This window comes from Hemitrygon akajei, unplaced genomic scaffold (genome assembly GCF_048418815.1).
Source record: "Hemitrygon akajei unplaced genomic scaffold, sHemAka1.3 Scf000063, whole genome shotgun sequence".
In the NCBI taxonomy this organism is placed as follows: domain Eukaryota; kingdom Metazoa; phylum Chordata; class Chondrichthyes; order Myliobatiformes; family Dasyatidae; genus Hemitrygon; species Hemitrygon akajei.
Window position 1 is genome coordinate 3,403,433 of NW_027331949.1, and position 21,496 is coordinate 3,424,928.

The following is a 21,496-nucleotide window of genomic DNA, read 5'->3' on the forward strand; positions in this document are numbered from 1 at the left end:
TCACATTGTACCGTGTTTACGCTTGTTTTCCTGACACATATTTTTGTCTGTTAATAGTGACATTTTCCTCACGTGAATCTCAGGTTTATTTCTGCGTGACGTCCGTTTGAAGTTAACAAGAACACATTGTCGCGGGTTGGTTGATAAGAAATCCGAAATGTCAGATATCTGCACGCTGTGCTGAGTGCAATATCCACCGCCCGGAGGCTAATAATATTGCACCTTCCTTCAGTACAGATAGATGGACTCAACAGTGTTACACGGCTGACCTTGCCTCAAGTATAGTATCAGCACATACATTACATATGTATTTTTAACATATTCTGATTATATCCCCGCATATTGTGTTCCATCGCTGGAATCCTTAAAAATTAAGCTGCTTATGCAATTCCATTGCTTTATTTTTTCACAATAGGGTCATTCCTTATCCTGTCGCATCACTGACGTATTTAAAGACGTCAGTCAGCAGAGCCAGACTACCAATGAGGAATCACAGTCATCCCGGCATTAATGACATTGGTTAACGAGACAAAGCTCAGATTTTAAAGTAAGTACATTGGCATGCAAAGGTTTGGCCACCCCGGTAAAAATTTCTGTTACTGTGAGTAGCTAAGCGAATAAAAATGACCTCATTTCCAAAAGGCATAACGTTAAAGATGACACATTTCTTTAATATTTTAAGCAAGATTACCTTTTTATTTCTACCTTTTACAGTTTCAAAATAACAACAAAGGAAAACGGCCCGAAGGAAATGTTTGGGCACCCTCCATTGTCAGTACTTAATAACACCCCCTTTTGCAATTAACACAGCACAGCTTGTAAACCCTTTCTGTAGCCAGCTAAGAGTCTTTCAATTCTTGTTTGGGGGATTTTCGCCTATTCTTCCCTGCAAATGGCTTCTGGTTCTGTGAGATTCTTGGGCCTTCTTGCACGCACTGCTCTTTTGAGATCTATCCACAGATTTTCGATGATGTTTAGGTCGGGGGATTGTGAAAGGCCATGGCAAAACCTTCAGCTTGCACCTCTTGAGGTAGTCCGTTGTGGATTTGGAGGTGTGCGTAAGATCATTATCCTGTTGTAGAAGCCATCCTCTGTTCATCTTCAGCTTTTTTTTACAGAAGGTGTGATTTCTGCTTCCAGAATTTGCTGGAATTTAATTGAATTCATTCTTCCCTCTACCAATTAAATGTTCCCCGTGCCACCGGCTGTAACGCAAGCTCAAAGCATGATTGATCGACCCCCGTGCTTAACAGTTGGTGAGGCGTTCTTTTCATGATATTCTGCACCCATGCCGTTGCTCATTGCGGTCAAAAAATTCAATTTTAACTTCAACAGTCCACAGGATTTGTTTCCAAAATGCATCTGGCTTGTTTAGGTGTTCCTTTGCAATCTTCGGACGCGCAATTTTGTGGTAGGACGCAGGAAACATAGAAACATAGAAAATAGCTGCAGGAGTAGGCCATTGGGACTTTCGAGCCTGCACCGCCATTCAGTATGATCATGGCTGTTCATCCAACTCAGAACCCTGTACCTGCTTTCTCTCCATACCCCCTGAACCCTTTAGCCACAAGGGATCTAACTTCCTCTTAAATATAGCCAAAAACTGGCCTCAACTGTTTCCTGTGGCAGAGAATTCCACAGATTCACCACTCTCTCTGTGAAGAAGTTTTTCCTCATCGCGGTCCTAAAAGGCTTCCCCTTTATCCTTAAATTGTGACCCCCTCGTTCTGGACTTCCCCAACATCGGAAGTAATCTAGCCTGTCCAATCCCTTTAGAATTGTATATGTTTCAATAAGATCCCCCCTCAATCTTCTAAATTCCAGTGTATAAGCCTAGTCGATCCAGTCTTTCTTCATATGAAAGTCCTGCCATCCCAGGAATCAATCTGGTGAACCTTCTCTGTACTCCCTCTATGGCAAGAATGTCTTTCCTCAGATCAGGGGACCAAAACTGCACACAATATTCTAGGTGCGGTCTCACCAAGGCCTTGTACAACTGCAGTAGAACCTCCCTGCTCCTGTACTCAAATCCTTTTACTATGAATGCCAACATACCATTTGCCTTTTTCACCGCCTGCTGTACCTGCATGCCCACCTTCAATGACTGGTGTACAATGTCACCCAGGTGTCGTTACATCTCCCCTTTAACTAATCGGCCACCGTTCAGATAATAATCTGTTTTCCTGTTCTTGCAACCAAAGTGGATAACCTTACATTTATCCACATCAAATTGCATCTGCCATGAATTTGCCCACTCACCTAACCTATCCAAGTCACCCTGCATCCTCTTAGCATCCTCCTCACAGCTAACACCGCCGCCCAGCTTCATCAGCGATCTCCCTGTATCATGTTTTAACATAAACCAACTGTAGGAGACTCTTGTTACAAAAATAGCATCGGGAAGACAGCAACTATTTTAAGAGTAGATACTAGATTTGAGGAAGCGAGAAAGTAGGAGAAAAAAATTCACCAGAACCCGCTGAATCAGAGGCTCACAGGTACAGGACTGAGAAGACACACTTAACGCTCGAGCAGAGACTGACAGGTGTAGAATGAACACAACACACTAACGCTGCAGCAGAGAATAACAGGTATAGAATGAAACCCAAACTCTCACACTGTAGCAGAGACTGACAGATACAGAATGAAACCCACACTCTCACATTGTATCTGAGACTGACAAACACAGAATGAAACCCACTCTCTCATACTGTAGCAGAGACTGACAGATGCAGAATGAAACCCATACTTTCACACTGTAGCAGAGACTGGTATATCCGGAATGAAATGCATAGACTCACACACTATGAGAGCGAGAGTGTGTCAAAGACAGGGGCATTTTTATGTTAAACCATGAGATCAAATCGGAATGGAATCTATACATAGCAGACGGTATTTTGTTAAATCATGCCGGTATTTACACCATTGAGAAACGTGTTGATGGTTGTGCTCGTAACTCACAGGGAAGTGAAAGGCAGCGTTATCAGCCCATTATATTCCTACAGCTAATTGAACGCCACGGTATTTCAGCATCTAACTGTTCACCAGGTGGATTCAACAGCAGCTTTGTCCGTCACTTTACTGTTTCAAACTCCACAGCACGAATAACAAATTTCATGCATATACATTATGGGATGTATAAGAGTTACACACAAACATACATACACATGCGCACACACAGTAAAAACACAGACAGACGTATAGACAAAACCACACACACACGCATACGCGCATACAAACAGGCAGAAACACACACACACACACACACACACACACACTCACTCACTCACACACACACACACTCACTCACTCACACACACACGTATACACATAAACATAGATACACACAGATACTACAGATGTGAAGATAGTTTAAGAGATGGAGGGAACCGGGGACAGTTCTGGAATTATCGAAGGTGTCGAAAATAAACATTACACTGGGAAGGTGATCAAAATGACGTAAACATCGATGTCATCCAGGGCTGAAGGAGAACTGGACAGAGTACCTGTCTACACAACGAGTATGTTTTGCATATGGTGACACATAGTCGGGCAGGGTGGGATGAGTTTGGTTTAAGAGTGGCCAAAGTGGACTGCTGAATTATGAAAAGTGAACGATATTAAAGTCTGCAGGGGAAGACTGAGAGGAGTTTCCATGTTTCCCTGGATCCAGACCACACTGACGGGAAACCGGATTGCTTTGTGACAATGAAAATTGCCGAAAGTGTTGGACATATCGGTTCCAGAATGATTATGGAAAGGGAACTACAGAAAAAGTTTCTGTTTGGAAAATTGGAACAGTCGGAACCGCTGCCAATACAGCTGTGGAATGTGGTCAATGAAGTGGCCTATTGCTCATTTACTGGTCTCGTTACACATTTTGGTCGAATTACACAGAGGGATCTGAATGAGCTAATGCCCCTGATATTGATGTGTTCATGTTACATCCCCACAGCATTGGCACCTGTGACACTTATGTTTGTTCAATAACGATGGTCAGAAGTGGGACCTTGTCACTGGAGATTGATCCCCTGCATAAATCAGAGCCTGTTGCAGTACGTCAGCCAGAGTGTCTTGCCAAGCTGTGGAATTCAGAGCAATAGCGTTTACTGCGTCACTCAAATGGGATATCCAGTAATCTGGCGGATTGAAGACATTTACTACCCTGTTATTTCAGCCGCTGGAATTCCCGGTAAGCCGCTGACACACCTGCGAACGGCAGAAACTGAGAGTAAATTCCGATGATCTGAAGTGTTTCTCTCTCTACTTGTTTCCCTCGCTATTTGTTTCCACAGTCGCTTGCCCAGTCCCCGCATTTCAGTCATGGAAGGAAGGCGCTGACAATATTAATCCCATTGCCTTCGTAGCAAGTAGCGCTCCATATTGGAGCCGAGATGCTGCCTTTGACTGAAATCCTCTCCGGTGCCTCAATGTCATGGAATAATTGTGAATTACATAGCACGAGACCGGGCAACACTGCATCTGTGGGAGCCAGCCGACCTTCTGTTTTGTCCGTATAAATGGACTGTGAATTGCGTGACTGAGTGATTGAACAATGCAAATGGGTCATTTATTTTAGAAATGTGATCAGAAGGAACTGCAGATATGAATTTCATTTCATTTCTGTGCTGCTCAGAGTTAGCGATATTTATTGTCCATTCCTTACTGCGGACTAGGGGGCATGTAGACAGCTGTCAACTTAATCCATTTAAAAACTCACGGAAATTTCTCTGTCACGCCGATATTTCACACTGTCAGTGTCTTCAAATGTCCTTGATCCGGTTTCCACCATTTGAAGCAGGAAAAAAAACACACGATCAAGTTTAATATTATTATAATTTTGCTCTATTGCCCTGACAAGTCAGTAATTTCTCTGCTTCTTTCCTTCCCTCTTGCAGTTAACCTGGTGGCGATTGTTATCCTGTCCCGAGGAAAGTGCGCTCTCCAAATGTATCTGCTGGCAATGGCAGCGGCTGATCTCCTGGTTGTTATCTCTGACCCTCTGCTGAAGTGGATTGTTTACATATATTTCAGGTCTTCCTTCCTCTTTATGACCCCTGTTTGTAGCGTCATTCGTTGCCTGCTTTTAGCAAGCACCGGTGTCTCTGTCTGTCTGACGGTCGCGTTCACCTGTGACAGATTTGTGGCCATTTGTTGTGAAAAGCTGAAAACAAAATATTGCATCGAAAGAACGGCAGCTGCGGTTATGGGGACAGTGAGTGTTCTGGGCTGTTTAGAATGTATTCCTTTCTGCTGTACATTGGAACCTTGGATAATATTCAACGGCGTTTTTTATGGGTGTGTGACCAAAGAGAACTTGTATACGTCCTCATAATGTGTCGCATTTGTGATGATTCATCGTATTTTAATGCCTTGTCTCCCGTTTGTTCTGATTTTATTGCTCAATGCTCATAGTTAGACGGATCTTTTCCACCAATAGGGTCCGGATGGGGTTCCGGGGCCACAGCAACGGAAAGAATGTCAAGGACACTGAGATGGAGAACCGAATGAAATCCGTCGTTTTGCTATTCAGTATAACCGGTAGTTTTATATTTCTGTGGTTAACTCGGCTGGTTTTTTATATCTACTTACGAATTGCAAACATCCCTCGTATCTGGGACAATGATCCGATTTATATCGCAGAATCCAAGGCGACGATGCTGCAGATCCTCAGCTCCTGCACCAACACATGTACTTACGCCGTGACTCAGAGCAAGTTCAGAGAGGAGCTGAAGAACGCGGTAAAATACCCACTGAAACTGTAAACAAAATTCCTTAAATCATAGAGCGACTCGTTGCTTTCTTCTGGAGATTTAAGTCAAACGCCATGGTTCCTTCATAGTCACTTGACGATATGTAGAACCACGGGTAACAACTGAGCGCTCTGAAATGTGCATGCATTTTTATAATTATGTATTTCACTCGCTGCTTACCCCGTACAGGTGAAATGTGCCCTTCTTCAAATACGTAATATGTAACGTTCACCTCAGCTGTAATTCACCCCGATACAGGGTCTATAGTCAGGTCCCGCCCGTTTTATTTTAATAAACTCCATTACATCTGACAGCGTTTTACTCCGGGTTGGTCAATTTTGGAAGAATTCTCTCTCTTTTCTCCATTCTCTCCGTTGTTTCTAATTCATCCTTTTTAGTGATGCTCACGGTGTTTTTCCTCACAATATCTCTCGCTTACTCCTTCTTCCACGCCGGTGAAGGAAACGTTATCAGGCTGCAAAATAGCGAGGTAGGGGTGTGTGTGTGTGTGTGTGTGTGTGTGTGTGTGTGTGTGTGTGTGTGTGTGTGTGTGTGTGTGTGTGTGTGTGTGTGTGTGTGTGTGTGTGTGTGTGTGTGTGTGTGTGTGTGTGTGTGTGTGTGTGTGTGTGTGTGTGTGTGTGTGTGTGTGTGTGTGTTTTCTCCTTTTCTATCTAATCCACTTTGTCCTTTTATGTCTGCCTCTTTACCTCCGTTCACATCCTGAGGTCCCGTGAAAATCTGTTTCCTCTGTTCTCAGTTTCTTTCTGTCCACGCGTCCGGTTCCCTTCTGAACAAAATGTAATCTCATTGCAGACTAGTGAGCTTCACCGTGAGGGAAACATGATCGGACTGAAACATTGCGTGTTTATTTTCTTCTTTTTTCATCTCAATCTCCATCTCCGAACGGTTCCCTCGTTGACCTCTACAAAATGGACGCGTTGCACTTGAATCCCAAGGGGACAAATATCCTGGCTGGGGTGGGCGGGGGGTGTTGCTAAAGATACTGGGGAGAGTTTAAACGAGAATTGTTCTGGGGTGGGAACCGAAATTAAGAGACTGGGGAAGAGGCGATTGGGTCACAAATAGAGAAAGCTTGGAGATAGTGTGTGAGGGAGGATAGGGAGGTGATAGAGAAGGGACGCGCTCAGACGGACGGTTTGGGATGTGTCCATTTTAACGCAAGGAGTATTGTGAACAAAGCGGATGAGGATAGAGCGTGGATTAGTACTTGAAGCTATGATGTGGTGGCCATTACAGAGGCTTGGTGGCTCAGGGACAGGAATGGTTACTTCAAGTGCCGGCTCTTTGATGTTTCAAAAAGGACAGGGAGGGAGACAAAAGAGGTTGAGGGCGAGGCACTGTTAATCAGATAATACTGGCTCGGCTGCAGAAAAGTTGGACGCCATGGAGGGATTGTCTACGGATTCTCTGTGGGTGGAGGTTAGGGACAGGAAGTGGTCAATAACTTTATTGCGTGATTTTATAGGCCGCCCATTAGTAACAGGGATATCGAGGGGCAGATAGGGAAACAGATCCTGGAAAAGTGTAACAAATATACAGTTGTCCTGATAGGAGATTTTAATTTCCCAAAAATAGATTGGAATCTCCCTGGAGCAAGGGATATAGATGAGGTAGAGTTTGTTATGTAGGTTCAGGATGGTGTCTTGACACAATATGTAGATAATCCTACAAGAGGACTACAAGAGGAGAGACTGTACTTGATTTGTATTGAGAAATGAACCTAGTCAGGTGTCAGGTCTGTCAGTGTAAGAGCATTTTGGAGAAAATTATCATAATTCTATCTCCTTTACAATAAAATTGGACAGAGATCAGAACAGACAAGTTAGAAACGCGTTCAATTGGGGTAAAGGAAATTATAGGCAGGATATTGGAAGCTTAAATTGGGAACAGATGTTGTCAGGGAAAAGTACGGATTAAATGTGGCAAATATTCAGGGGATATTTGTGTGGAATTCTGCATAGGTATGTTCCAGTGAGACAGGAAAGCTATGGTAGGGTACAGGAGCCATGGTGTGCAAAGGCTGGAATAAATCCAGTCAAGCAGAAAAGAAAAGCTTACGAAAGCTTCAGAGAGCTAGCTGATGTTAGAGATCTAGAAGATTATAAGGCTAACACGAAAGAGCTTAAAAAAGAAAATAGGACAGCAGGAAGGGACCATGAAAAGGCTTTGGTTGGCAGGATTAAGGACAACCCTAAGGCATTCTACACGTATGTGAAGAGCAAGCGGGTAAGACGTGAAACAATGGGACCTATCAAGTGTGACAATGGGAAAGTGTGTATGGGATCGAAGGAAATAGCAGAGGCACTTAATGAATGCTTTACTTCTGTATTCACTATGGAAAAGGATATCAGTGATTGTAGTGATGACTTGCAGAAGACCGAAAAGCTTGAGCAGGTAGACATTAGGAAAGAGGCAGTGGGAGGCGAGCGAGGTGATGGCTGAGACTTTGGCGATTATCTTTGCATCATCAATGGGGACGGGAGAGGTTCCGGAGGATTGGAGAGTCGCGGATGTTGTTCCTTTATTCAAGAAGAGGAGTAGAGATAGCCCAGGAAATTATAGAGCATTGAGTCTTACATCAGTGGTTGGTAAGTTGATGGGGAAGATCCTGAGAGGCAGGATTTATAAACATTTCGAGAGGTATAATATGATTAGGAACAGTCAACATGGCTTTGTAAAGGGCACTTCGTACCTTACAAGCCTGATTGATTTTTTTTTCAGTATGTGACTAAACACATTGACGGAGGAAGAGCAGTAGATGCAGCAAGGCATTTGATAAGGTACCCCATCGCATGCTTATTGAGAAAATAAGGAGGCATTGGATCCAAGGGGATATTGCTTTGTTAATCCAGAACTGGCTTGCCCACAGAAGGCAAAGAGTGGTTGTAGACGGGTCATATTCTGCACAGAGGCTGGAGACCAGTGGTGTGCCTCAGGGATCTGTTCTGGGACTCTTGACTCTGTGGTTAAGAAGGCATACGGTGTTCTGGCCTTCATTAATCGTAAACTTGAATTTAGGAGCCAAGAGGTAATGTTGCAGCTATATAGGACCCTGGTCACACCTCACTTGAAGTACTGTGCTCAGTTCTGGACGCCTCACTACAGGAAGGATGTGGAAGCCATAGAAAGGGTGCAGAGGAGATTTACTAGGATGTTGCCAGGATTGGGGAGCAAGCCTTATAAGAATAGGTTGAATGAACTCCTATTTCTCCTTGGAGCGAAGGAGGATGAGAGGTGACCTGATCGGGGTGTACAAGATTGATCGTGTGGATAGACAGAGGCTTTTTCCCAGGGTTAAAATCGTTGCCATAAGAGGACACCGGTTTAAGGTGCTGGCAGTAGGTGCAGAGGAGATGTCAGGGATACGTTATTTAGGCAGAGAGTGGTGAGTGCGTGGGCTGTCGGCAGTAATGGTGGAGTCGGATACAACAGGGTCTTTTTAAGAGACTATTGGATAGGTACATGGAGCTTAGAAAAATAGAGGGCTATGTGTATGCCTAGTAATTTCTAAGCTACGGACATATTCGGGCAAATTTTGTGGGCCGAAGGCAGAGATTAGAATTGCTTGTGTCACTATTTTGGACAGTAATGGGTGTCCTTCGTTCTGTCTTTTCAATTGTGATCCCATTCCTTGTTTTTATCCTGCTCAATGCTTTCACCATCACGAACAATTTAGTGGCCAGCAGAGCTCGCGGCAGACTCCGGGCTCCAAGTAGGAATCAAAGTTTCAGCAACCCCGAGATGCAGAACCTCACAAAATCCTGGGTTTTACTGGTACTACCAGCCCCGACTAGGAGTTGAGGATGCCATCGTCTACCTGCTGAACCGTGTCTACGCCCACCTGGACAAGCCGGCGAGCACTGTGAGGGTCATGTTTTTTGACTTCTCCAGTGCATTTAACACCATCTGCCCTGCTCTGCTGGGTGAGAAGCTGACAGTGATGCAGGTGGATGCTTCCCTGGTGTCATGGATTATTTATTACCTGAATGGCAGACCACAGTATGTGCGCTTGCAACACTGTGTGTCAGACAGAGTGGACAGCAGCACTGGGGCTCCACAGGGGACTGTCCTGTCTCCTTTTCTCTTCACCATCTACACCTCGGACTTCAACTACCGCACAGAGTCTTGCCAACTTCAGAAGTTTTCTGATGACTCTGCCATAGTTGGATGCATCAGCAAGGGAGATCAGGCTGAATACAGGGCTACGGTGGGAAACTTTGTCACATGGTGTGAGCAGAATCATCTGCTGGTGGTGGACCTGAGGAGGGCTAAGGTGACCCCTGTTTCAATCCAAGGGGTCAGTGTGGACATGGTGGAGGATTACAAATACCTGGGGATACGAATTGACAATAAACTGGACTGGTCAAAGAACACTGAGGCTGTCTACAAGAAGGGTCAGAGCCGTCTCTATTTCCTGAGGAGACTGAGGTCCTTTAACATCTGCCGGACGATGCTGAGGATGTTCTACAAGTCTGTGGTGGCCAGTGCTATCATGTCTGCTGTTGTGTGCTGGGGCAGCAGGCTGAGGGTAGCAGACACTAACATAATCAACAAACTCATTCGTAAGGCCAGTGATGTTGTGGGGGTGGAACTGGACTCTCTGATGATGGTGGCTGAAAAGAGGATGCTGTCCAAGTTGCATGCCATCTTGGACAATGTCTCCCATCCACTCCATAATGTACTGGTTAGGCAAAGGAGTACATTCAGCCAGAGGCTCATTCCACCGATTTGCAACACTGAGCGTCATAGGAAATCATTCCTGCCTGTGGCCATCAAACTTTACAACTCCTCCCTCGGAGTGTCAGACACCCTGAGCCAATAGGCTGGTCCTGGACTAATTTCCACTTGGATTATTATTATTATTATTATTATTATTATTATTATTATTATTTATGGTTTTATATTGCTACATCTGCACACTATTCTTGGTTGGTGCGACTGTAACGAAACTCAATTTCCCTCGGGATCAATAAAGTATGTCTGTCTGTGTAGTCGTCTCGGGAGATTTCATCGTGTCTGGAAGAGGATGGTTAACGCAGCGGACGACCCCCATTGTTTGAAGATACCTTCATGTTTCAGTGGACTGTGCTACATGCTGCAACATCTGAGCTCTTTACCTCGTCAGTCAGAATGTTCAGGGAGCAGCTGAAGGAGGTGCTGAATTCTCCCCTGACACTCATTTTGTAAACTATTCGACACTGAGGGACCATGTGGCCAGCGAACATCTCTTCTGCTGTCAAGAAGGAGGTAGAGTTGTTGTCCATTGATTAACTGTGCCGCTCCAAATTATCCCTTGATGGATGGACACAACTCTCTTTTTTCAGATCTTCATGTCCCTCACTCTTCCCTGATGATCCCTACCAACCTCATCCATTGTCCAGTGCAACTTTTCGTCAAGGAGGCTGAAACACTCGGTAATGTCTCGAATGCATGACATGGAGTAAACTAGAACCACAAACATTCTCTGACATCATCCCAAATGTTAGTGCCAGAAACGTACGAGGGTTGCGCCAGACAAACAGAATAAGTATAGAATACATTTAATATCGAGCAATGTTCAAACACATTGAAAGTCTCAATGTTATAACGCACCACAACCTAACAAATTTACTCATAATATACAGCCCGTCAATGGGATAGTCACAAATCGGAGCTGTGAAACTGACAAGTAAATTCCACTGTAGACCTACAAATCTACTAATGTATCATTAGACTAATGACCACCTCAGAATCAGATCGTGAGAACAATGGCAGCTTCATGTTTCTGAGAGGAACTCGTTCCACATGTTTGTAGCTGCAAGGATGGAAAGCTCCTGGCCGTCAAAGCACTTTATCCGAGTACAGGTTTTCAGAGTCATTAATAACGTGAACATGATGGGTCACCTGGCTTTTAATTCAACTTCATTATTGAAATGCAGTGAGGCATCAATGGCTCAAAAGCATTGAAATAACACATTTGACTCGCACCCTCCGTGAAGATAACTCTCAACAAAAGTACTAAAAGCGACACAAACAAACCGCGAGAGGAACTCCGCAGGTCAGGCGACACCTATGGGAATGAATAAACTGCCGAAGTGTCGGACCGAGAACCTTCTCCAGGACCAGAAACGAAGTGGTGCGACGCCAGAATAAGAAGTTAACGGAGGAGGAGAAGGATAGCTGGACGGTGATAGGTCAAGCCTGGTGGACGGGAAAAGTAAAGGGATGTAGAGGAAGGAATCTGATTGGACTGGAGAATGGACATTAGGAGAAAGGGAAGATGGAGAGGACCAACGAGGAGGTGAGAAGAGGTCAAAGGCCAGATTGGGGAATAGAATAAAAGGGGAAGGGTGATCATTCTCTCTAATGGAAGGAGAATCGCTATTCATGCCATAAAGATGGAGGCTACCCATACAACATAGACTGTAGGTTGTTGCTCCTCCACCGTGGGGGTGGTCTCATCATGGAAGAAGAGGATGCTGCGAGACAGGAATAGAAATCAGAGTTAATAATTTTTGTCTGGGGGAAGATCTGTTTTTGGTGCATGGAGCTGAGCTGCTCGACGAAATGGTCCCCGATTAACGATGGGTCCCGCCAATGTGGAGAAAGCTGCCTCGGGAACATTGGACACACAGACTACCCCAGTGGGTTTGTAGGTAAATTGTTGCCTCACCTGAAAGGGTTGTTTGGGGACAAAGACTGGTGCTGAGGTAGGAGGTGGGTGGGCAGGTGTAGCGCTGTGGCCTCTTGCAGGGATAAGCGCCGGGAGGGAGATGAATAGTGAGGTATGGAAGGGAAATGGAATAACGGAGGAAGTGATCCCTGTGGAAAGCGGGGAGTGGTTGTGTGGCGGTGATCGGGAGGTAAAGATAAGTTTGTTTCTACGATCTCTTTGGAAAAGGCTGAATGTGCAAATTCTGATTTGTGGGTGCGGAACGTCATTGGGTCGTAGGTAATAGCAAGAGGAACTCCATCGTTGTTGAGGTGGCGGAAGACTTGGTGAGCACAGACGGGCTGATCCCACTTTTAAAGCGATGCCTCCAAAAAGGATATCACTACCACTCGTCCCCATCTCTCCACTTTCCGCAGGGATCGCTCCCTCCATGTTCTCCTGTTTCATTCAGCCCTCCGCACCTATCTCCCTCAAAGCGCTCATCCCTGCAAGCACCCGAAGTGCTACACCCGCACATTCATCTCCTCCCTCACCATTAGTCCTGGCCCCACACAGTTCCTTCCAGGTAAGGCAACAGTTCACCTAAGAATCTGCTGTGGTGGTCTGTTGTGTGTGGAGTTCCTGGTGCGGCCTTCTATACATTGGTGAGACCCGGGATAAAGTGGACCTCATTTCGCCGAGCACCATCACTGCAGCGTGAAAAGCGGAGCTTCCCGGCGTCCAAACATTTTAATTCTGATTCCCATTCACGATCCGACATTTTCAGTCCATTGCTTCCTCTTGTGCCGTGGTGAGGCTAGCCTCAAGATGGGGAAGCGACAAAATATGTTCCGTCTAGGTAGCCTCCAACCTGGTGTCATGAATGACAATTAAAAAAAATCCCTCCCCCTCCCCTCTTCTTCTGTTCACCACTCTGGGTTCATGCCTATTTTCACCCGCCTATCACTTCCTAACTGCTTCTGTTTTTCCTGTTCTCCACTGTCCTCTCTTATCAGATTCCTTCCGCTCCAGCCCTTCGCCTTTCACCGGGCTTCATCTATCACCTTTCCTCTCCTAACGCTATTTTATTCTGGCGTCTTCCCCCTTACTCTGCAGACCTGAAAAATCTCTCCACCCGAAACGTCAACCATTTATCCATTTCCATAAATGCTGCCCGCCCTGCTGACTTCATCCAGCGTTGTGTGTGTGTGTGGCCTTTGATTTCCAGCATCTGCTGAATTAGTTATGTTTAAAATGTATATTTGAACATTTGAAATGGATGGAGACGCTCAGACGGATGAATCATTCAGAAATAATTCACGCTGTACATGTTTTCAGAGATTCCGTTGTCGGAGAAAATGTGAAAAGAAGAAAATCATCTGTAATCATAATTTCAGCAGGAATAAAATTCACCCCAAAAATAAGCAAAACAGTATCGCGTCTGATTTTCTGCTCCTAACAGGGATGGATTTTTTACGAACGAGAAGCACTCTGTAATAACACGTCACCTCACAATGGTGGTGCACCTCAAAATAACACAGAGACTGTCACACTTTATCAATTTAGACCAGTCAGCTTCAGGAATGTTAATAAAATATCAGTAAATGTACCGTCAGTTATAATCACTGTCTCAACATCTGCAGATGCTGGAAATTCGAACACCACACACAAAATGCTGGTGGAACACAGCAGGCCAGGCAGCATCTATGGGGAGAAGCACTGTCGACGTTTCGGGCCGAGACCCTTCGTCAGGACTAACGTTAGTCCTGACGAAGGGTCTCGGCCCGAAACGTCGACAATGATTCTCCCTATAGATGCTGCCTGACCTGCTGTGTTCCACCAGCATTTTATGTGTGTTGTGGAAACAGATGGAGACAAGATCAAAGGCCTCCAGCACCATGGGCCGATACAGCGTCTGTGGTTGTGGAACATCTTAGTCGTGCTTTGGCCAGGACTGTAATAAAACATCACCAAACTGGAAACAAAAATGTGTTATATTGAATTGCCTACACATTTAAATCTTTCTCATTCAACCCCGTGCCACTGAGAACTTGGATCAGATTCCCACATGATGGATTGTTCTCTCCCCGCCACTGTCAAGAGTAGCGCTGCACTCAATGTGGATGGGCCATTTAGAAAGTAAATCATTTCAGGAGTGATACCTGGAATACGAGGGAGTGTTTTTCACAATTAGAAATTTCAGCCAATTTTCCAATTGGAGTGTAGGGAAATATTTTGCAACAGTAACAGTAAATTATGGGCAAATCAACATGAATTTTGCATGTAGAGGTTCTCATTCGAGGGGAAAAAACAACAAACTCTCTCCACTTCTGATCTCTCTGTGAGGATTGGTATGTGAGTCTTCGTCTTACCCTTCCTGGAATTCACAATCAGCTCTTACGGCTTACTGACGTTGAGTGCTAGGTGTTTACTGCGACGCCACTCCACTAGTTGGCATATCTCACTCCTGTATGCCCTCTCATCACCACCTGAGATTCTACTAACAATGTTGTACCATCAGAAAATTTGTAGATGTTATTTGAGCTATGTATATAGAGAATAGAGCAGTGGGCTAAATACACATCCCTGAGGTGTGCCAGTGTTTATCGTCAGCAAGGAGGAGATATTATCACTAGTCCACACAGATTGTGGTCTTCCGGTTAGGAAGATAGCACAGCTTCAGGATAGAGGGGAGTCCATTCAAAACAGTGATGCAGAGAAATTTCTTTAGCCAGAGGGTGGTAAATTGGTGGAATCTGTTGCCTCACACAACAGCAGGGGCCACGTCATTGGGTGTATTTAAGGCAGAGATGATAGGTTCTTGATTTGACATGGCATGAAAGATTACCAGGAGATGGCTGGGAAATGGAGTTGAGGAGGAGACAAATAAAGATTAGCCATAATTGAATGGCTGAGCAGACTCGATCGGACAGAGGAATCCTGCTGTTATTCTCTTGGTCTTATTATGGTATTATATGTAATTATGATGTGAAGTACTCAGCAGCAAACTTAAATGAGAGGCCATTTCAGAAAAATGAATTATCACTATGGAGAAAAACGTTAACCAGTGTAATCAGTATGTCCCTCATGGAAGCCATCCCAGTGATCTGAGCAGACAAGGTGTTGACAAAGAAACATCGAGTGCCCGACTCAGAGTTAGGGACCACTACCCAGAAACCGAGGGAATTACAGGAAAAGGTGGTTAACACAAAAAAATCAACAATACATAAAATACAAACAAAGCAGCAAGTGCAGAAAATGCCAAGAGAAACCAGACACAATCCAACACATTCCAGGATCCTGCAGCAGTTGAACTCAATCTTGGCAAAATCTTGCTTTAAAATACAAACTGATGAATGACCTCCATCACTTAATAAAGACACCATAAATTCAAGCCTGATCCAGTTTTAGAATCAAAATCTTACAAATTATACGATAATCAATACATTATTTCAGATAGGACAATCCATAATAACCATCAGGATATAATATTGCAGGATAAACAAGCAGGAACAACTCCCTTGATAGATAAAACCATCCCAACACACACGTTCCTCGACCAGTGGTGCACTTCACAACAGGCATCGTTTGTGTTATCAGTCAGACAACATAATTATTCCCTTTGTTAATCAGCTTCCAAAGGTTGCTACTCTGTCATTTGTTGCCACACCCCGTGGCTGATTCCCTTCTCCTCATCACACATTCTTACCTCGACCATCCTCCAGAGCCCTAAACTCTGCCCTGTGCAGACCCGCCTCTGGTTTCTGACCCTGCTCAGTTGATCAACCAACTAATGGTTTCCCATTCTGCTTTCAGTCTTTAGAGTACAGTGGTGTTTTCTAACAACCCTGTAGAAGCAGAGAAAATGACCCATAGTGTGGAGCTGAATCGTGAATAAGGAGATTAACTACCAATGTCATTCTTCCTCAGCCCAGAATTTGAGGGGTGAAGAACATGTCAGACAGAACTACAGTCAGCTCATCTTCTTCACTTTGCAGAAAATTCAAGGGAAACCTGTTCACCCACAGAGTGGTGACTTTGGAACCCATCACCACAGGAAGAGTGAGAGGGGAACAACAAGGGAGGATTTAAAAGGACTGTCGTGGAACAGAATCACTGGCCGGGTCCAGCTGGCCTGAGTTGACTCTCTACTGTATACTAGTTGTGTTATAAATTCACTAGGTACCAGAGACAGAGTTTAAAATAGAACTGATTTACTTGTCTTAAATCCAGAATATTAAACTCCAGTCCCATTAAAGGTGAATATGCAGCAGAAGAAACTCCTCCCATGCCCATTAACCAGAGTGCAGAACTGGATGAGAAACACAGTTTTAAACTTATTGAAACTGTCTCTGAATTCAGTAGTGTGTCATAAGGTTACACAAGTGACTGAATCCCTTCCACAGTCACAGCATGTGAACAACATCTCTGCTGTGAACTCGCTGGTGTCTCTTAGGCCAAATAGCTGGTTGAATCCCTTCTCTCAGTGTGAGCAGTGAATGGCCTCTTTTCAATGTGTACTGACTGGTGTGCCAGTAGGTCAGATGACCGAGTGAATCCCTTCCCGCAGTCTGAGCAGTTGAATGGCCTCTCTCCAGTGTGAACTCGCAGATGTAGCTTCAGGTGAGATGACTGAGTGAATCCCTTCCCACAGTCTGAGCAGGTGAATGGCTTCTCCCCAGTATGAACTGACTGGTGTGCTTGTAGGCTAGATAACTGTGTGAATCCCTTCCCACACAAAGAACAGGTGAAAGGCCTCTCCCCAGTGTGAACTCTCTGATGGACCTTCAGTTGAAATGACCGAGTGAATCCCTTCCCACAGTCTGAGCAGATGAACGGCCATACTCCAGTGTGAACTGACTGGTGTCTCTGGAGGGTGGATGAGTGAGTGAATCCTTTCCCACAGTCTGGGCAGTTGAATAGCCATTTCCCTGTGTGGGCTGACTGGTGTGTCTGTAGAATGGAGAACTGAGTGAATCCCTTCCCACAATCTGAGCAGGTAAACGGCCTCTCCCCAGTGTGAACTGACTGGTGTGTCAGTAGTTGAGATGATAAAGTGAATCCTTTCCCACAGATTGAGCAAGAGAATGGCCTCTCCCTAGTGTGAACTCGCTGATGTACCTTCAGTTGAGACGACTGAGCGAATCCCTTCCCACAGTCTGAGCAGGTGAATGGCTTCACCCCAGAGTGAACTGACTGATGTGCTTGTAGGCTAGCTAACTGTGTGAATCCCTTCCCACAGTCTGAGCAGGTGAACGGCCTCTCCCCAGTGTGAACTCTCCGATGTACCTTCAGTTGAAATCTCCGAGTGAATCCCTTTCCACAGTCTGAGCAGCTGAACGGCCACTCCCCCGTGTGAACTGACTGGTGTCTCTGTAAGGTGGATGAGTGAGTGAATCCTTTCCCACAGTCTGAGCAGGTGAATGGCTTCTTTCCAGTATGGGCTGCCTGATGTGTCTGTAAGCTGGATAACTGAGTGAATGTCTTTCCACAATCTGAGCAGATGAACGGCCTCTCCCCAGTGTGAACTGACTGGTGTCTCAGTAGGTGAGATGATGAAGTGAATCCCTTCCCACAGTCTGAGCAGGTAAACGGCCTCTCCCTGGTGTGAACTGACTGGTGAGCCAGAAGGTTGGATGATTGAGAGAATCCCTTCCCACATTCTGAGCAGGTGAATGGCCACAATCCAGTGTGAACTGATTGGTGTGTCTTTAGGCCAGATGACCGAGTGAACCCCATCCCACAGTCTGAGCAGGTGAAAGGCCACTCCCCAGTGTGAACTGACCGGTGTGCCTGTAGGTGGGATGACTGAGTAAATCCCTTCCCACAGACTGAGCAGGTGAAAGGCTTCTCTCCAGTGTGAACTCGCTCATGTACCTTCAGTTGACAGGACCGAGTGAATCCCTTCCCGCAGGCTGAGCAGGTAAACAGCCTCTCCCCAGTGTGAACTCGTCGATGTATCTTCAGTTGAGATGACAGAATGAATCCCTTCCCACAGTCTGAGCAGGTGAATGGCTTCTCCCCAGTGTGAACTCGCTGATGTACCTTCAATTGAGATGACAGAATAAATCCCTTCCCACAGTCAGAGCAGGTGAATGGCCTCTGCCCAGTGTGAACTGACCGGTGTGCCTGTAGGTTGGATGACCGAGCAAATCCCTTCCCACATTCTGAGCAGGTGTACGGCCTCTCCCCAGTGTGAACTGACTGGTGTGCCAGTAGGTTCGATGAGCGAGTGAATCCCTTCCCACAATCTGAGCAGGTGAACGGCCGCTCCCCGGTGTGAACTTGCTGGTGAGCCATCAGGTCAGAAATGAATCCTTCTCCACAAATTCAGCAGGTGGCCGCATCTCCTCAGTGTGAACTGACTTGTGTGTCCACAGGTGGGATGACCAACTAAAGAATTTCCGACGTACAGAACAGGGGAGTGGCCTTGCCCCAGTGTGGAATTGCTGATGGACTTTCAGTTGAGATGTCCGAGTGAATCCATTCCCACAGTCTGTGCAGGAAGGATGACTGGGTGAATCCCTTGCTCCACTGCTTAATGGAGATGAACGGCAAAACTGGCGTGTTGTGTTTAAGGTTCTGTTAGACAAATTCTAGTCCTTTTTGACCTAAGAAAAGATTTATAAAATACATCAATGTGTGAAGGACAACAATTCAGATGAGATCACTTTAGTCACCAAGATGAGATCTGGCACCACATTGTTACAGTGAGTTTCGACCTAAGTGGGCGAGAGAAATCATCGTGTAACTGGGCACATTGCTGGCAGCTCATTCTACACCCTCACGACCCTCTGAGTGAAGATGCTTCCCCTCATGTTCCCCTTAACAGTTCACCTTTCACCCCTAACCCATGACCTCTGGTTGTAGTCCCACCCAATCTCAGTAGAAAAAGAGTGCTTGCATTTACCCTATCTATACCCCTCATAATTTTGGTATACCTCCATCAAATCTCCCCTCAAACTTCTACAGGAGATTTACAGAGGAGATTTATAAGGGTGTTGCCTGGAGTGGGGAGCATGCCTTATGAGAATAGGTTGAGTGAACTCAATCTTTTCTCCTTAGAGCGATGGAGAATGAGAAGTGACCTGATAGAGGTGCATGAGATGATTGATCGTGTGGACAGTAAGAGGCTTTTTTTTCCTAAGGCTGAAATGGTTTCCACAAGAGGACACAGGTTGCTGGGGAGTAGGTACAGTCAGGGGTAAGATTTTACTCAGAGTCGTGAGTGCGTGGAATGGGCTGCCAGCAATGGTGGTTGAGGCGGATACAATAGGGTTTTTTAAGAGACTTTTCCATAGGTACATGGAGCTTAGAAAAATAGAGGGCTATGGGTAAGCCTAGTAATTTCTAAAATAGGGACATGTTCGGCACAACTTTGTGGGCCCAAGGGCCTGTATTGGGCTATAGGTTTTCTATGTTTCTATGTAACTGAAAAAAAAATTGTCGGATGAGCTCACAGCCTGGAATTATGATATTGTAGTCATTAGTGAGTCTTGGTAGCACCCAACAGTCTGAGGCATTTAGAGGAACAAAATATCCGGGGCCTCAATATCTCTGAAAACCAACGCTGCACCAGTTACCTTTCAGCTTTTATTTGGCAGGCATACAAGATCTATACCCTCAAAATTTCACTTCTGAAGAACTCCCACTCACCAAGTACTCATTTGTCAGAAAACAGCCTGTCCCAAACCACACTTGTCAACTCCTTTCTGATACCATCAAAATTGACCTTTCTCCAATTTAGAATCTCAACCTGTGGTCCAGACTTCTCTTTTTCCATATTTACTTTGAATCTCATGGCATTATGATCACTAATTTCTGTCACCAGCCCTGGATCATTTCCTAACAGCTTATTACACACTTATACATCGGGAATTCTACGTCCTGATTAAGGGCACATTTGACAAACTCTACACCATCTAGTCCTTTTACAGTATGGGAGTCCCAGTCAATATACAGAAAATTAAAATCACTTAATATATCAACATTTGTTTCTTGGCATGGTCTGTGATCACGAGAGAAAAATTTGTTCCTCTAAATGCTTCAGACTGTTTGGTGCAACCAAGTCCCATTAATGGCGACAATATCATAATTCCATGTCCTGAGGTCTGAACAACATCTGTGATGTGTCAAGAAAACAACCTCTCCCTCATTGTCACAAAAAACAAAGGGGCTGATTGTGGACTCCAGGATGAATGCAGACAGTCTAAGTCTTAGTTACGTCAGCGGTTCTGGGGTTAGGAGGGTTAACAGCTTTAAGTTCCTCGGCATACACATCACCGAAGATCTCATGTGGTCTATACACACTGGTTGTGTGGTGAAAAAGGGCACAACAGTGCCTCTTTCATGTCAGACCATTGAAAAGTTTGAAATGGGGACCTAAATCCTAAGAACTTTCTACAGAGTCACAATTGAAAGTATCCTGACTGGCTGTGTCACTGTCTGGTATGGGGACTGTACTTCCCTCAATTGCTGGACTCTGAAAGGAGTGGTGCGGTCATCCCAGCCCACCTGTAGATGTGAACTTCCCACTATTCAGGGCTGTAAAGAAGGATCATTGGGGATCCCAGTCAACCCAACCACCAGCTGCTACCATCCGGGAAATGGTACCACAGCATAAAAGCCAGGACCAGCAGGCTCCAGGACAGCTTCTTTCACCAGGCCATCAGATTATTAATTCATGCTGATACAACTGTATTTCTATGCTATATTGACTGTCCTTTCATACATGCTGTTTATTATAAATTTCAATTAATTGCACATTACACATTTAGACAGAGACATAAAGTGAATATTTCTACTCCTCATGTACATGAAGGATATAAGTAATAAAGTCAATTCAATTCAATCTCTCCATTATCTGTTCTGTCACTCTGGCTCCCACCCTCCCTGCAACTTTAGTTTAACTCACCCACTAGCACTAGCCTTATCACTAGGATATTAGTCCCCTTCTAGTTCTGTTCCCCTAACTAACGAAACCCCTATCACCCCTTTGGCTTTCCTCTGCCAGGTAATCCCCTCCAACAGTTTCTAAAATGGTCTACCTGTTGTTGTGGGGGATGACCACAAGAGTACTCTGCGAAGGCTA

At 45.1% G+C, this 21,496-nt stretch overlaps 1 protein-coding gene across 1 annotated transcript in view; it reads right to left on the reverse strand.

The window, feature by feature from the left end:
* Positions 1-21,496, reverse strand: part of LOC140721881 (uncharacterized) — a 45,544-nt gene that overhangs the window by 21,117 nt on the left and 2,931 nt on the right. Inside the window, 1 exon segment of the mRNA XM_073036706.1 lies at positions 16,900-19,016. Coding sequence (XP_072892807.1) covers positions 16,900-18,705 — 1,806 coding nt within the window. The 5' untranslated portion in view covers positions 18,706-19,016.